The 17,890-nt window shown below is 35.6% G+C and overlaps 1 protein-coding gene across 1 annotated transcript in view; it reads left to right on the forward strand.

The window, feature by feature from the left end:
* Positions 1 to 17,890, forward strand: part of LAMA1 (laminin subunit alpha 1) — a 99,497-nt gene that overhangs the window by 68,627 nt on the left and 12,980 nt on the right. The window contains exons 37-52 of the mRNA XM_030444674.1: positions 162 to 324; positions 2,021 to 2,231; positions 2,476 to 2,592; positions 2,679 to 2,842; positions 3,956 to 4,098; positions 5,415 to 5,504; positions 6,729 to 6,845; positions 8,488 to 8,670; positions 8,986 to 9,140; positions 10,783 to 10,926; positions 11,720 to 11,853; positions 12,089 to 12,239; positions 12,775 to 12,899; positions 13,774 to 13,924; positions 15,055 to 15,199; positions 16,695 to 16,836. Of these exons, the coding sequence (XP_030300534.1) occupies positions 162 to 324; positions 2,021 to 2,231; positions 2,476 to 2,592; positions 2,679 to 2,842; positions 3,956 to 4,098; positions 5,415 to 5,504; positions 6,729 to 6,845; positions 8,488 to 8,670; positions 8,986 to 9,140; positions 10,783 to 10,926; positions 11,720 to 11,853; positions 12,089 to 12,239; positions 12,775 to 12,899; positions 13,774 to 13,924; positions 15,055 to 15,199; positions 16,695 to 16,836 (2,335 nt within the window). The remainder of the gene's footprint in view (positions 1 to 161; positions 325 to 2,020; positions 2,232 to 2,475; positions 2,593 to 2,678; positions 2,843 to 3,955; positions 4,099 to 5,414; positions 5,505 to 6,728; positions 6,846 to 8,487; positions 8,671 to 8,985; positions 9,141 to 10,782; positions 10,927 to 11,719; positions 11,854 to 12,088; positions 12,240 to 12,774; positions 12,900 to 13,773; positions 13,925 to 15,054; positions 15,200 to 16,694; positions 16,837 to 17,890) is intronic.

Consider the following 17,890-nt stretch of genomic DNA (forward strand, 5'->3'; position numbering starts at 1 on the left):
ATATTTCCACTTCCTTACAAAATTTAGAGTGGTTTTGTTTTGGTTTGTTTTTTTGTGACACTTAGAGAACTACATACATGGAAAGTGCTGCATTTTGCACAGAGAGTTTGTATATATTCTGTTGTCAAAGGTATGACTGAATTGTTTATTGTCCCACTTAGTACTTGCTGAAGTTGCTAAGTCACTGAATGAAACACTGGCCCTGGATCTCCCACTGTCAAACGTGACATCTCAGAGCCTGCAGGATAATATATCTTCCCTCCTGGATGCATTACGCAAGAAAGAATTTGTTCCAAAGCACCATAATGCTACCAGTGTCTTAAAGTAAGCCTTGTTCTACTGACAGTTTGATTTTCTGTATGTCTATACTAAGTAATAATATAACAAAGGCTGTTCGTTTTGACATGATACAAAAGTCCATTGTAATAAGTGAAAAGACTCATTATTTTTGATTTGGTTTGATCTGACCCTACTACAACACCTCCTTTTTCCTTTAGCTGAGAGACAGTGTAGAACTGTCTCAGTCAATTGTAAGCCTGGAAGATGTTAGTTCTGCTGAAGGACATGATGATTTCTTGTCACTGGAATATATATATATCAAATAGATTTGCAAATGAAACCATGGCATTTGCTTCAGCATTCTGAGCCACTTTAAGGATTGTATTCCATTGTCTTGATTTGTCCTCATCTAAAAATGGTTTTGAAATGGCTTAAGTCTTGCCCTAGGCCACCAAAAGCTAAATCTGTTTATCATTGGCTTCAAGGGACAAGAATTTAGAGCAGAGCAGAATAGTTCTGAAAATTTAACTTCTCTTTAGGTGCTTTGGATCAGGTGGGGTTGAATGTTGATATTAGTACTTTATCTGATTTTATTCAACGGACTACTGCTGTGCTTGTCCTTATACTGAATGTTAGATTGTGTAGAAACTAAATAGACATGAAAATGGGCTAGAAATACACCATTTACTATATTTATTAGGAACTATGAATAGATTTTTTTGCACTTACAAAAATATCTCAAAGTACTGTTGCATAGTAACAGAATGTTCTAAATTTCAGCATCAGCTTTTGAGCTCTCATGCAAGGCATTTGTAAATTAACCTTTCCAATTATAGGCTCTGTCAAAATTTCTGAAAGTTCTCTGATAAGTGTTCTTCAACAGATTGAAGAAGAGAGTTAAGATTTATAAGGTGGTTTGCTCTGCAGAATTTATCATGTAATGCAGCCATAAACTCAAAACTGATATAAATAAGCAGCTTGACAGTCTTATTTTTCAGGGAGCAGAAGCTACCACATGGCTCACAGTGGTCTAAGCTTGTGATGACAGTACTGTTAAACAGTGTTCTGAGGTCTCCCTCCACACACTCTCCTTGTAACTTTTTAAGGCCATAGTTTCTAAATGTAAGGACCCTGAATTATGAGCTTTAAGAAATACATCGAGGGGATTTGATATTTCCAAAATAATATCTGTTACTGATTTCAAAAGATAAGTGCAGAGGTTGCTTATTTCAGTGTTTGTTCTAACTGGGCTATTCATCTTCAGTAGATATTTTAACTTTCCAAGACCATTGGATATTATTGTATTTTTTTTCAGTTCTGGTTACTTATTTCATTCCAGTGTCAATCCCCATAATCAACATTTTGATCTTGGATTCAAAATATGAACCACTGTGGTTAAGACATAGAGGAATCCCAGAGGGATATTTCAGAGAGGTTTTGGTGTGGAGGATGTCCCAGAGAAATCCAAGCAAGTGGTGTTTATACTGAACTCCTCTTTAGACACTATATAAAAAGATTATAAACTGTATTTCTGCCCTATCTCCCAGGCAGTCATCTTTTGTGTTATTAGCCAATAGCTAAGCTAATATGTATGTATGCTATTATTGGAAGAACTTTTGTAAGGCTTTTATAAGAGGGTGCATTTAAATGTATTTTACACAACCCTATTTTCTCCTGAACGAATCCATGCTTAAGTTTTGCCTTCACAGTTTATTTATTTTCTGACTCTTCCCCTTGTCAGAGCTGCAGAAAGTTTGTTGTTCCGTGTTCAGAAAGAGTATCTTAAACCCCAGCAAGAGCTTGAAGAACTAAAAAGGGATGCAAGCCAACTCTTATCAAAGCACCACAGCAGACTCCAAGATGCCCAGAACCTGATGAATAAGGCACTCTCTAACATCAATGAGACCAATTGCTTGTTTCCCCTTATCTCAAGCAACCTGGCAGAGTTAAATGTAAGACTGGATAATCAGTGTTGTTGCTTAAGAAATATTAAATATAAAGTTGTGTTTAAAAGCTGCTTTTTAGACTTGAATAAATTTGCACATGTTTAAACATGTTAATATATGATACCTTAAACTCAAAGGAAACACCCACTGCGACACAGACTCATTTGAAAACAAAAAATTGATTATGTAATATGTGAACTGCACTACCTTAATTTACAGACAGCTATAAAAGACTTGATTTATCCTTTAGGACAAAAAGCATAATATGAAGGAAGATGAAGAAGTCTTGGCCATGCTGATTAAAGAAGGGAAAGTCCTTGTGAATGTTGCTGCTGCTCTTGCCCAAGATGTAAAGAACTCTACATCTGTAAGTTCTCAAGTTTTAACGTTCTTTATTACATTATCAGGTAGATTTTGCTATTGAAAAAAAGAGTAAAATATTTATTTGTGCAGAACCTAGAGGTCCACCAGGATGGGTTAGTCCTATGGAGCACCAAACTGCGACACCACGTGGATGAGCTGGTGATGCAGATGTCTGTGAGAGGAGTGCTTGACCTGGTATACAGAGCTGAGGACCATGCTGCTCAGTTCCAAAGACTTGCAGATGCTCTAGAGAGGTAAAAAGCTTAAGAAATATAAAATTGGGAGAGATTTAGAGAAATGTCAGATTTAATTTAAGTTGGTGGTATCTTAATCCATTTAAGGAATTCCATGCCTACAGCAGGGAAATTGTGTGAAATGATCTTTAAAGGTTGCACCCAATGCAAACACTTCTCGGATTCTATGATCAATTTTTATTACCAATTTCAAGTGCTTTTTATTTTGAATGAAGAGGGGCTTGATTCATCTTGCATTTCATGTGACTGACTTTACAGAGTAACAAGTGAATTATTCAGTGGTTAATGAGTATATCATGGTATGACTTGAAAAGCTTCTGGTCTGTGTAGGGATACCTCTTGAGAATATATCTCAGTCCCCTGAAGAAGCAATTCCTGCAATGCCTCTGTTATTGTTGCTTTCAAACTTCTTGCAGAAATTACTGGGTTGCAGTCTCAGTTCAGCTCAAATGCACTCTTAAAGTTTATAAGTTGGGAAGTCATTTCAGTTAATTCAGGGGAAATTAATCTTCTATCCAAGGAAGTCTGGAATTCTCACTGTTCTGTCTTTTAAAGCAGCAGATACATGTGTTAAATCATATCAGACTGGAAAATGCACATGTGTTTTGAGTCTGAGAACAGAAAACTTTGCTCTTTGGAACACTGAGAAACTCTGCTTACTTCACTGCAGGCAGATAACTTCAATAAAGCAAAATTTAATATAGAATAGCTTTCAGGTACTTATAATTTCCTTTTAGTTTCTGTATTTCTCTACTCTGCTTTTAAGTTCCAGCTAGGAAACTGGTTCTGTTGTGTTGAGGTGATGTTATTTGTTTGTTCTTCATGCAAAATATGGTTAAGTAGCTTTATAAATTGAAAAACTGACCATAAGCAAAAGGGAATAAAATAGGAAAAAAAATACTTAAGGTTTCCACCTGACTTTGAACTGGTTTTTTTTCAGTTCAGAATAACATACTTAGAGCCCTTTACACAAAAGATGAAAGAGTTGTGCTCATTTTTTCAGTGCATCGTGTATTCTGAAAAGGTTTATGTGTTGTAACTGAAGATAGTGAACTTACTGTTTCATTAAAATACTCTCATGAAAACAGAATTACTTGTTAATTCTCTCTTTAGTGGCCTCTCTAAAGTAAGAAATGTGGCTATGAACAGAACTGCAGCTGTCTACACCCACTCCAGCATTAAAAGTGTGATTGAAAGAACAGAAAGTTTGGCAGATGATGCATCTAGAGTTGTGAATGGTCCCTTGGATTTAGTAAGTATCAGAACTAATATTTTATATAACAACTTTCCCTTTCTTATTTCTTCTAATTTTTTTTGTACTAACTGAACTCAGTTGATGCAGGCATGGAACTAGTGTATACTGTCTTGAATCTTGAAATATGTATTTCAAGGAAGTACTGGTGCCAGATTTCATGTTCTGTTGACCTTTCTTTTCTCTCTGTTACAGTGCCATTTTACCAATTTTGGGTTGTTTTATTTTTGGGATTTTTTTTTTTTTTTTTTTGAGGGGGTGTGGAATTTTTTCTGGCTTTTTGTTCGGTTTTTTGGTTTTGGGTTTTTTGGTTGTTTTTTGGCTCTTTTAGGGGGAGTGGGGGGAGGTGGGGTTCAATGTTAAATGCATCTTTAGCTGGACTGGATTTGATTTGTGTGTTTATATCAGTCATCTGACATGCATTCCCATAGAACTTATCTTCCCAAATATGTGGTGCTCTCTTTCACCTTTGGCATTACTCAACCATCCCCCTTATTTGCTCTATTCCATCTTCAGTTTCTAATCTAGGTATTTCCAACCACAACTATTCAGTTATTTTGCTTAGTTAAGGACATTTGGTAACCAAATGTATTTTTATGTGTTATCTCCTATCCTTCTACATTGCAGCATATCAGGTTGTTATTGAAAACTGTAAATTAAAAAGCCTGACCAGTTACCTGCCTAGTCCTATTCCTTTTGTGTTTTTCTATTTCTTTCCTTTCATCTCTTCTTTTCAAGATTGTAAACTCAAGGAAAGAATGGGCAGTGCTTTACAAGTGTCATGCACATTATGACTGGAGAAACAAATGTGTGACAATGCATTGACATTGTGGTGATCAAAATAGTTGGCATCATTTTGTGAGCTTCTATGTTGTTTTACAGAGTTCTGTCTTGCTAAAACTTTGAGTAGCATGAATTCTTCAAAGACTTTTTCAGATTTCCCAGGTAGAGAAATGGATTACCAGAATATTTTAAATAGTTGGGTTTTGAGATATCTCACTTTAAAGTGTTCAGTGTGGGGAATTTTGACTTGAGCCTGGAACTAGAATTACTCATGTTTCAAAAGGCAATGCTGAGTCAGTTGCAGTGTCCAAACTAAAATTTGGGATGTCTTCTTTCTTTATTAGCTCACAAAGAAGTTTAATATAGCTTTTTTTGAAAAATTATTACAACTTGTAATTATATTTTTTTTAATTTTAATAAATATCGTAAGTAATGAGAACGTTTAGCAATGTGAAGTAGACATCTGCACAAACTTAAGTTTTCAATTGATTTTCTGTCTTTCATATGTTGCAACTGGTATCTGTGTTTTTCAGCCAGAGGAGTCTCTCAGTCTTCTTGGAAAAGAAGCTCTACTGCTTAGCTCCAAATTTCAGAACGAAACTAAAAGTATGAGGAAAAAAAGCGATGGTCAGGTTCTAGAGTTCACATTTCTGATTCTATTTCTTCCAGATACTGTCTTGTGTGGTTTTGTGTGGTGTTATTTTGTTCCTTTATGTGAGGGTTTGGGTTTTTTTGTGGTGTATTTGGTTTGGTGTTTTTTTTTGTTTTTGCTTTTAAATAAGCATAAACTAAGGCAAAATACTGCACGTGACTATACAATTAAGATTATTAAAGTCACATATCATTTTACTTTTATAGGTAGGAATATAATCTTTACTTGTTCAAATGTAAAAAATTTGTCTTAACTATAGATTATTTACCTCCAAGTCATGCTTTCTTTCAACGGTTGTTTTCCAAATGTTATGAATTAAATTATATGAAATTGTGCAGTAGATGAAGAACAAGTGTCCAATTTTATCTAATAAATGTGGATTACACAAGTATGTAGGATGATATATTTGAATAATAATGATTTTTACTTGTTCCTTGTGCACAGCTCAAATACAGAAAGAACCTGAACTTTTTTTTTGTCTGTACAAAGTGTATTTTGGCTGAGAGTCTGTAAATTCCAGTATCTTTTTTGGTTTTTTGTTACTTCAAGGATGTCAGCAAGATGTTGCAGCCTGCACTATAGAAGTTCAGAAAAACATTTGGAACACAAACTCTGTAGGAGCAGAGCGTAGTCTTGAGGGAAATTCTGGATGAAATTCGACAGAAAGTTCATGTTTAACAGAGATAAATTTAACTGAAATGGTCTTTGCTTCTAATATCAAAGGTTTTACAGATATGTATACATTTTATGTTATTCAGATGGACAGAATACACACCATTTTTTTGTTCCTTCTGTTCTACAATTTTTTATTTTTAGTGAGAGGATTTGGCAAACAGATGACAAATAACTAAAAGACAGATTTTTCTTTGACTCCTGTCAAGGTGAAGAACATGATAAATATTACAAGTGTTTGCAATCACGGAATAATTTCAATATATAGTATTTTCTCGACTATTTTTTCTATCAATTCAGTATGATGGCATTGGGAAAAAATGAAATTTTGAGTGTCAGTGCCCACAGAAGCTTATCTGTGCATATTGCATTCATTCTATATTCCTGATGGTAAAATCCTCTTTCTGTTAAAAAGAAAAAAATCCATTGATTAAATAAGTAAATGTTTGTTATCCCTATGCACAGGACTTTTGTGAGCTGCATGACATTTTTTTATGCATGGAAAAATCAGTTATTTCTTCCAACAGGCCTGTTATTTGGATTGAATGGAATGAGCAAAAAAGTAGAAAAGATTCAGGGAAATACTAAAAAAATTGTCAACCAGCTTAATGTTTCCTTGTTGGCACTAAGAGCATTGCCTAATGGTAAGTGAAATTTATATTGACTTTTTTCTTATTACCAAATTGTCCAGTAAAATCAAAAAATCATGGTTATTTTCTGATTGCTGAGAATATTTCCCATTTTTTTTAGTAAACCACAAAACAGGACTGGGTTATCATATAAGGTCTGTAGTCTAATTCCCATTTCACACTCCTATAAATCAGGAATGTCTCTAAAAGCAATATATTTCCACAGATAAGATGAGAATGAAATTCTTGAATCTTAAATCCCACCTCGAGAAAAACATGTGGAACTGTCAGGTTTTGATTTCTTCTGTTTCAAAATCTTTTATACTGTGCTGTGAATCTTATCATCTGCATCAAATGCTTTCTTGTCATAAATGCTGACTTCATTTGACTGATTAATTTTTTTTTCTGTGCTTTTCCAAAATAAAAGGATTTCCTTTAAAATAATAACAAAAAAACCCATTATTTTGGATAAGGGCAAGACCTAAATTTCATGGAAACCAATAGAGAAAATGTCTTTGAAGCGATAAATGTGACAGTCTGAAATACTATGCCAGCCTTAATAAAGTGTGGTTTTTTAATGCAGAAAACCACTCATAAAGACCTCCTGTGTGAGTTGTTGGGCTGTACTGCATGTCAATATAAGAACCCTTAAACTGAAAGCTTTAAAATAGCCAGGCTTTTAAGTCACGTTGAGTGATAAAAGCTAGTGATAAAGTTATTCTGGATGTTAGTTGCAGGATTGCAGGATTCTGACTTAAAGATACATATTGAAAATTAAGGCATTACTAACAGTTTGCCATTGATTTCAGTTTTGTTGCTACCTTTCTTGAAGTCAGCGAGGTGCACTTGCTATTTAAGTGATCATAGCCCAAAGCAAAGCATGTAATAGACCTTCTGTCTTACCAAATTTCTGTATGATTCAAAAGAGGAGTCCCAGACTCTAGGGACTCTGGGTGCCAACACTCAGGGAACTTAAACACCAATTGCCTGATTTATTTGTGTAATCTTGAGACAGCCATAATCAAGTTCCCAGTCACTGCATTCTGTGTCTATTTTGTGTTCAGAGCTGCTCATGAAAAATAAAACATTATTCCTAATATTAAAAATTTGTATTAATCCAGTCTTCTGATGAAAATGACTTGAAAATGATGGAAAGACTTGAAAATCTGAACTGATGAGCCTTAATTAAAGCTGCTGCAAATTCTATCATTTATATATGTGTGTAATATATTTTATTATTATATACCTGTGTGTGAACAAACTGAGCTGCAATCTATAGGTCTATCCATATCTTGATCCACCAGCTTGAGAGCGCTCACCTTGGTTTTTGTTCAGGGCCATAGCTGTGGCCATTTTCCCACTTAAAACTGGGCATGAAGAGTTGCACCAACCTCCTGACAATCCAGTTTCACAGAAAGTAAACTTTCCTGCCTATAAGCCACAGCACATTAAACAGTTAAGCTAAGTTAGATCACTGATGGTCTTGTTTTGCTGCTCCTCTCAGGCTGAAGAATACAAGCAACTAGGAAAGCAACATAACTGAGTTTGCCTTGTTTTGACTGTATTTGCAATTATTGTTACAAAGCCAGGTATTTGTTGTGCTCAAGTGTGTATAAAAGCTGTGATTTTATTTTTTAACCTGGGACTTGTGTTTCAGATACAAAGAAATACCTGCTTGAGGTGAAGGAGCTGGCTCTGTCTGCAAACAGCAGTGCTGCGGTGGGTTTGAGTCACTTTGGGGATTTCAGTCAAAAGTTGCTGAATACTTCTTTTACATTGTCCCAAGTTAATGAGACATTGAGGAAAACTAGTGAACTTATATCTGATTCATCAAGAGCTGGTAAGATTGCTGCTTCGTTGCTTTTTAGAAATGTCACTGCTTTCATGAGCAGTAATAATATTTGATTTTAATAGGCATTCAGTGTGACTCTGGTGGACTAAAAGTTTCTTTGTAATTCAATGAAAATGTGCTAACTTTTAAAAGTTAGTGGAGTCACATGGGGATAGATACCCTTTAAGTATGCATATTCTTTACCAATGTTTGAGATTGCTGAAAAAAAATGATCAGAAACAGGCCACCTTGGCTAAGTATTTTAGCAATGAACAATGCGTTTTTCTTTCAGTCTAACGAAAGATTTCATTTATGTTTTGGCAGCAATCACAGCTGAAAAACAAGTTAAAGAAGTTGAAGCACAAGCAAGTCTTCTATTGGATAGGCTGAAACCTTTGAAAATGCTAGAGGAGAACCTAAACAGAAACTTGTCTGAAATTAAAGAGCTCATCAGCCAGGCCCGAAAGCAGGCAGCATCTGTAAGTTCCATCATCCCAAACTTAACTGGCTTCACTTACACTTTAAGCAGGGAAGTTCTTTGAGATAAAGAGCCTAAAATTTTCTGTCAAAGTACCTATTTTTTCTTCCTGAAGTCCAAGAACACTGACTGATGCTACAAGCAAACTGGCAGGGCAGTCGGTACATTTTATAGTTTTACTTTCCAGTATCTTACGGAGTTTTGAGTTTGTCAGAACAGGAATATAGTAATTTATTTACTATTTCCTTTTGTTTCCTATAAAAATAATGTAATACAGGATGTCAGAAACCAAACACAGATATTTGAACGAGAAAGCAACAAATAAGGGGTTAGTACCATCATTCTTTTTAGGACAAGACATAAATTTAAGTTTATTTTAGGGATTGATTTGGGGTGCCTCTAAAAAAAATAAAGTATTGTTACAATTTTTTTAACAAGGATGTTATTCTATCAATATATTTACTCCCTATGCCCTTCCATGACCATATGTTCTTTGTAAGAAGCTGCTGTGCATTCAGAATACTTTAGGACAAATAATCGTTTTTAAATCTCTGCTCCCCCCTTAAAGACAATAAAAGTGAATCAACTGTATAATGGGCCTCATTGAACTGTGAGGGGAATATGAAAATTACTTTGCACTCAGTAATCTTTCATATGCCTTTAGGTTTAGTATGGGTATGGTATTTTAAGGTTTAGGGAGGTTTTGTTTAAAAAAAAAATGGCTTTCAGTTCTTTCTGCAAATATCCTCAATTATATGGTTATTGCTTCTCTGTCACAGTCTACTGAAGCTTAACAAAACCACTGCAGAAAAAAGGGAATGGTATTTGCTGAAGTGTCATAAACCACAGAGGTTTCTGGCAGGGTGAAAAGAAATATTAGCAAAATCTCCTTTCCCAGTTTTGAGAGCTTGTTCTGTTGTTTTGTAAACTTCTCCTGGAGGACAGAATCTTTATAGATCTGAGTCTATACATATATGCCCATTTGTTTATGTATTTAGTTATTACAGGCATATTTGCAGTTAAAGCTTGTCTGTTTTAAAATGAGGTTTCTGTCATTATACTTCCAAGCTCCCTAGGCTCAGACTTGAATCAATGTCCTGTCACTTCACCAGTCAGTATTCAAAAGAGTTAGTGGTATGACAACAGGAATATGAATTTTTAACTTGCATTGTAACAAATATATTTTAGATTAATCATGTAAGCTGTATTGTAAGACTTGAAAATAAGCAGAACTATTGCAGACTGACTTTTTACATATTTTTAAAGGATTCTGTCAATGCATACTAGAAATGTTTTTTTAAGATTTTGAATTCCCATATCTTTATTTTCTGATATTATTTCACTGGCTTTCACTAATATATAGGCTTCTGAATCAAGATTTATTGTTATTTTCTGAGTAATTTGGACAGTTAAATTTATTGGCTTCAAATCTCTCAATTGGATGAGTGAATTATGACAGATTTGATTCTTTTCTATTTTGAATCTCTATGAGATTGCTAAGATCAAACCCAGATAACAATACTTAGATTGCATGAAAGTATCTCAGCAAATGGCTTGCATTTGTTGGTCAGAAACTAAGTACAGATTCCAGAAATATCTACTTTGAGACTTGTTTAGATTCCATTTCCTCTTTTCCCCCCCAGATTAAAGTTGCAGTGTCAGCAGACAGAGATTGTATTCGTGCCTACCAACCTCATATTTCATCTATGAATTACAACACCTTAACACTCAATGTGAAAACTGCTGAACCAGATAACCTTCTTTTCTACCTGGGTAGCAACGGAATGGTAAGTTTCTAGTGTATATTTACTAAATGTGATAGTAGATGTTTTAAATGACGATATATATGTTTTTTCCTATTTGACTTCAAACTAAATATCCAAGTGAGGTTCCTTACAGACCAAATTTCATTAGGGGTGGAAATATTTTACTGTTTTAGAAGATCCCAGAGATCCTTGGAGGTAAAAAATAAAAGCACATGATTTGTTAGCATTGCCTTTCATCCATATCATCAAATATCCCCTTTCTTTTCCCATCCTGTGCACTAAATTTATGGAGTGTAACACTTGCATGTTGGAGTGTATCAAACAATTTGCCTGATATCTCAGAGAAAGTACTTGGATTGGGCCCTTATGAGCATGGTGTATCCACCCACTTGAAAAGGAAAATGGTGGCTCACAATCACATTGGCCTCTTCTTCCTTCCCTCTGTAATACTAATAAATGCACAGCTCCACATGAGACACTATCATATGATAGTACTTCTTCACAGACTGGTATCTCACTTAAGAAACACTCAAAAGTGCACATTTCTTTATGTCTACATGTATGTAGATGACATGTTTTTATATATCTATCAAGAAAACATTCACTTTATTGTATATAAGCTGAGTTTTTGGGTTTCATATAAAGTAGAAATGACTGAAAACTTACTGGGCCTGATTAGTTAGCTCTTGTAATATGGGATGTATGGACATGGATCTGGCAAGATTTACTCAATGTGATGTGTTAAAAGGCACAAAAAGCCCCACCAACTAAAATTTTCATGCCATATATTAGAATGAGCCCTGCTGTTTTTCAGACAGACTTCCTTGCAGTGGAGATGCGACGTGGTAAGGTAGCTCTTCTTTGGGATTTGGGCTCTGGACCAACAAGAGTGGAATACCCTGATTTTCAAATTGACAACAACAAATGGCACAGAATACATGCAACCAGGTAATTAAAATGAGAATGGCGTAAGTGTTGGACAGGAAAATTAATACTTTATTTTTTAAAAATTAGATGGCTGTATTGTAGAAATGTCCAGCTATGTGGTGAGTGAGCTTGATTTAAACAGCATAAACCACCAGTTTTTCAGTGACAAGATTTTTTCTTGTCCTTAAAAAGAGAAGCCAATATCATGTCTTGATTAAGCCTGGTGATTTCTAAAACCTGTATTTGTACTCGGCAGGTTTGGAAAAACAGGTACACTCAGCATAGAGGAAATGAACTCCAATCAGAAGCCTTCAACTAAATCTGCAACCTCTCCAGGGATAGCCAGCATACTGGATGTTAACAAATCTACCCGAATGTTTATTGGAGGACTTGGAGGGCAAATCAAGGTTAAATTCTGAGATCACAATTTTGTAAAAATGTTTTTATCATGTTTGAGATTTACTTTTGACTTAGAAATAATTGCATGAATTGGTTACCTCATCAAGAAATGCAGGGTACTCTGAACATAAAACAAAGAAAGACACGATAAGGATGCTCTATTATCCTGAAGTTAATTTTCTGTGCAAATTTTTGCACGAGGCATTAAGCAGGACAGGACGTGTATGCATGCATGATGCACAGATAGAATTAATTTGGTTTTAGTTTCCTTTTTCCATGGTTTCTTTCAGTTTGCTGTTATTATTCATTCCATGAGGCATGTAATAAAGTCAAGGACATAATTACTTTACTTGCAGCAAAGCTAGCCTATTATGATTTAAATGGTAATTGTTAATAGTTATGCTGGAACATGTTGTTCTTCTATTATGAATTATATCTAACAAAGTTAAAGTTCAAGAAAAACAATCAAGCAAAAATTTGGCTGCATAATATTCACAGTACTTAGCATTAATTCTATTTATGAAGTATTTTCTTGTGTTACAGAAATCACCTGCTGTTAAGGTGACTCATTTTAAAGGTTGCATGGGAGAGGCCTCCCTGAATGGCAAATCTATTGGTCTTTGGAACTACATGGAAAGGGAGGGCAAATGCAATGGCTGTTTTGGCAGGTATATTGTCTCTCTTTTTTTTTTTTTCATTGATCATTAACTTAGAGTTCTGAACACAAATATCTGAATGTGCCAATAGTATCTAATAATTTCATTGTATGGAATTGTGTGACTCATTAATCATTTTTTTCAGAGTTGATGTGGTTGATGTGGTCTATTTTGTGTTTTGAAAGTAGGGACTGCCAGAGAACAAAACTAATATGAAATGTATGTTTACAGTCATTTCCAGCAAGACAAATTTATACTTTCCTGGAATAAGAAACAGTATAAAGCACTCTTAAAAAACAAAATCCATAGCAAAACCATAGTCACTGAGTTTGCTACTGTAATCACTTTGAAATGGGTTTGCAGGCTGTAGTATTTTTATTCTTAAGTAATTGAAAAAAAAAATGCCTGACCATATTCCCTTTTGAAGTGTTTCATGTAGAAACAGCAGAGGGTGCTGCTTGATTGCATGAGAGTTTTTGCAGGTATCAGATGTCTGGGAAAGGGGCTAATAGAACATTTATTGTAAACACAATCATGCAAAGCATTTTGATAAATGGATTACATTTTTTATGCAAAAGGGTGTATATTGTAACAATCATTCTTTTGCCTTAAGTAATCATTGGGGCTATACAACAGGGGAAAACAGTTTTTTTAATCTTGTATACATCCTTCCCTATGGCTAAATCAAGTATTGTAAGATTCTGTAATTAAAGTGACCTTTGGCTGGAATTATTCATAACATCAAGATTCAAGTCTTTTTTCTATTAATCATACTGCTTGTGAGCTACACCAACTTATCTAACTTTTCTTATATTTTACATAAAAATGACTGGAAAAACATAAATCTTCAGATAATATTTTTTAACTCTATTTTCTTCTCCTGTAGCCCACAGGATGAAGATACTTCATTCCATTTTGATGGCAGTGGATACTCAGTTGTGGAGAAGTCACTGCGCTCAACAGTGACTCAGATAATAATATTTTTCAGTACCTTTTCACCTAATGGGCTTCTTCTGTACCTTGCTTCAAATGGCACTGTAAGGAAATGAATTAGATTCTTAAGCTGTCAAGAATTGTTTTGATCACTTGATGGTTTCTTGCTTGCTTTGTTATTTTTCATCTTACTATTATTAAAACAAGTTATTTGTATTATCACCGATGATTGAAATCTTAAGCCAGAGGAGTAAAGACAGGAACTCTAGATATAAGTTTTTAGAGAAATTATTCACATATACTAAAGAAAAAAGTAAGCAATGAAAAGAATTATCCATAATTTGTTTTAATTCTAGATTCTAAAATTAATGGCAATTTAGCCGAGAAAAAGAAATACTAGGAACTCAGCTGGAGGAACCTTTGCAAAATGTAAAATTTTTTGGAACTCAGCTCACAGAAGGACAATATAATATTTAATAGGCATATTGAATTAAATCCAGGGAATTCAGTAAACTGAAACAAATGAAATAAAACTCCCTGCAACAGTGATATAGCCTGGACCCATCTCCAGACCTTCATAATCACATCGTGCAGTTTCCTGCATACTTAGCTGGTATCTTTGCTTTCCTGAGGGGGAGGATGAAGCTCCCTTGGCATAGAAGTTGTTTCATAGTCGCTGCATTATTTATTGTTTTTCTTATGTACTCATTGCCTGAACACATTGCACAATGATATCTGACTGAAGTTTTAGAGTGCAGAGGGGGCACTTCTATTAAAATTCAGAAAGTCTTCTTTTAGTGTGTGAAAAACCTCTTTGCTTCTGACGAAAAAAATATTGTAGTGTTTGATCATTATGCTAACAGTCAAATCAAATTATTCTCAACCGAGAAAAAGCAAATCTGACATCTAAACTTCTGCTGAGTAATCAAGCCTGATGATGCATTTATGTAAGTATAAAACAAAACAAAAAGACATCCTTGTGAGGTACATAATTTTTCTTAGGTACCTTAATTTTTCTATGTCTAGCAAAGTGTCTTGGGCCAAAAAAATAGCCCAATTAAGAGAGTTACCAAACCCTTTTCACACAGTATTTCAAACATGCCAAGGACACATTCTGTTGGAGGACTTTATTCCAGGAATTTAATCTGTTGATTTTGGTTTGGTTTTTTTTGCTTGTTTGTTTGTTTGTTTTCATTTCTGTGTGGTTTAGGGGTTTGTTTTATTTTCCCCCCAGAGAGATTTCTTGTCCCTTGAGCTTGTTGATGGCAAAGTGAGACTGACTGTTGACTTAGGTTCTGGACCTCTTGCTCTTACAACAGAAAATCGTTACAACAATGGAACGTGGTATAAAATTTCATTCAGTCGGAACAAGAAACAAGGTAGGGCTATAGACTGAGCAAACCAACTGTCTGCATATTTACAAATACGAATATCTAAGCCACGTGGAACATCATTGTAAACTTCCAGTGCACTTTTTTCAGCAGCCACAACTACGTCACTCAGCTTTTATGACAGCTGTGTAAATCTTATGCTTGGTTTGGCACAGCTTATAAAGACCAGGTAGTGCAAAAGTGGTAGTCTGTAAAGAATGAAAGTCTGTTTTCTGTTTTAATAGTTCCTAGCACAACAGTGTTTAGGGCCTAAATTTTGGAAGTAATGCATTACAAATAATGTGTTTATACCTAGAACTAATAACTATTCAGAGGGTTGTGATCAGTGGCACAGAATCAAGTTGGAGGTCTGTGGCCTGCAATGTTCTCCAGAGATCAGTTCTGGGCCCAGTTTTGTTCAATATCTTCATCAACAACCTGGGTGAAGGGATAGATTGTAACCTCAGCAAGTTTGCTGATGATACGAAGCTGGAAGGGGTGTCTTGCACACCAGAAGGCTGTGTTGCCATCCAACAAGACCTAAACAAACTAGAGAGCCGGGCAAAGGTGAACCTCATGAAGTTTAATAAGGACAAGTGTAGAGTCCTTCATCTGTACACCAGTACAGATTAGGGGACATACTGCTCTTTTGCTGGGAAGCAGCTCTTTGGAGTCATACTGGGCAGCAAAATCTCCATGAGTAATTAAGTTCATAGGTAAGCAGTAAATTTAGCCATGTGCCCTTGTATCCTTGGGTATCCTTGTATCCTGGGATGCATCAGGAAAAATGTTCAGCAGATCTAGGGATTTTTTGGGCTCTGCAGTTCAAGAGAGCCAGGGATCTACTGGAGAAAGTCCAACGGAGACTTACAAGGATGACTTAAGGGACTTGAGCATCTCTCCTGTGAAGAAAGACAGAACTGGGGCTGTTTAGCCTTGAGAAAAGGCTAAGAGGCATCTGATTAATATCTGTAAATATCTGAGAGGTGGGTGTCTAGAGGAAGGGCCAATTTCTTTTCAGTGGTGCCCAGTAACAGGACAAGGAATAATGGGTGTAAGCTAGAACATAGGAAGTTCCACCTCAACATGAGGAGAAACTTCTTTACTGTGAATGGCTGACAGAGTACTGGAACAGGCTGCCCAGAGAGATTGTGGAGTCTCTTCTGGAGACATTCAAAACCCACCTGAATGCAGTCCTGTGTGGACTGCCTGAGGTGATCCTGCTTTGGCAAAGGGGTTGGACTAGATGATCTCTAGAGGTCCCTTCTAACCCCTATGATATTGTCTTTCCTGTACTCATCCCCAGGTTAATTTTGTCTGGAAAAAAAATTAATGAGATTGACAGAATAGCTGGAAGTACAATAAATTAGTCATTCTGAAAATAAGATTGGCCATATATGTTTGAGACAACAAATACATTTTCCTCTGTTAGAGATAAGATTGTTAAAATGGAAGAATGTGTATTTGTGTCCTTCTCCAGATCTTTACTCTCTGTTCCCTACAGGAATTTTGGCAGTCATGGATGCATATAACCTTAATTATAAAGAAACAAAACAAGGAGAATCTCCTGGGGTTGCCTCAGACCTGAACCGCTCAGATAAGGACCCAATCTTCATTGGTGGGCTGCCAAGATCAAGGACTGTGAGGTAGTGTCCTCTTGTTCTTTCCCTCTTTCCCTTTCTCTTGTAAGTAGAGGGAAAGACTTTAGCAAACTCTATCTCCACTGAAATTAGTGAAGCCTGCAGGCTTGTTCATGGTCATGGATGCCACACAATTATCTGTTCCTTGCATTATAAATTCTAATAACATCTTTTTCACTGGTAGGCATTACACTGCAGTTTAGATCAGAGACAAACTTCTATTTTTCCTCTCTGTGGGTGATTTTCACAACAGCAGCTGCTGTAACAGCAGCCTGCTTTTTGTGTCAGACTGGCAAGTGTTCAGTGTGGCTGCCTGGAATGATGCACCTTTGATCTCTACCTGTGTGAGCCTTGTGTTTTCCAGCTGGCATTTATGAAAACTGAGCTTCAGAATAAAAGTTTTATTTCAGAAAGGAATTCCTGTAATCCAGTTTTGGAACAGAGAAGACAGTATTGTTGACAGATCAAAAACCATATATATACACACACATACATATACACGTACATATAAAAGTATATACACAAATATATATGCTATAGCAGGTCTTTAGTTTATACTTTTTGAATTGCACATCCCCGCTGAACTTTTAAAGTCACATTTCTTCCAGTAAATTCACTTTGAAAGGATAAACATGGCAAAAGAAAAATCTAACTGTCTGCGTGCTCTTGAAATTAAGGTAAATTCCAGGAAAGTATTGGTCTTTTAGCAATTATTGCAGAGATGCAACTTTTTAGTCTGAGCTGGCATAGAAGCCTGTAAGGGATTGTGTCAAGACAGCCTTAGATTTCTCTGACTTAAACCTGGAACCCAATTAGGCATTCTCCAGACTTCAGTAATAAAAAATTGCTAGGTACTAGGGAGCTTCACATAGCCTCTCACATAAAAGCCATTACATTTCAGCTGAAGATTCACCTTCAAGGTTTGGGAAATGATCTGGCCTAGCAATGTGTCCATTTGGGGACAGTGTTACCTGACACTCTTTAGGATCATAATTAAGATCTGCTAAAACCCAAACTAACCCTGCTTTCCCTTACACTGGACTGACTACTTTATTTAAAA

The sequence above is a fragment of the Calypte anna genome, chromosome 2 (genome assembly GCF_003957555.1).
Source record: "Calypte anna isolate BGI_N300 chromosome 2, bCalAnn1_v1.p, whole genome shotgun sequence".
Classification (NCBI taxonomy): Eukaryota; Metazoa; Chordata; class Aves; order Apodiformes; family Trochilidae; genus Calypte; species Calypte anna.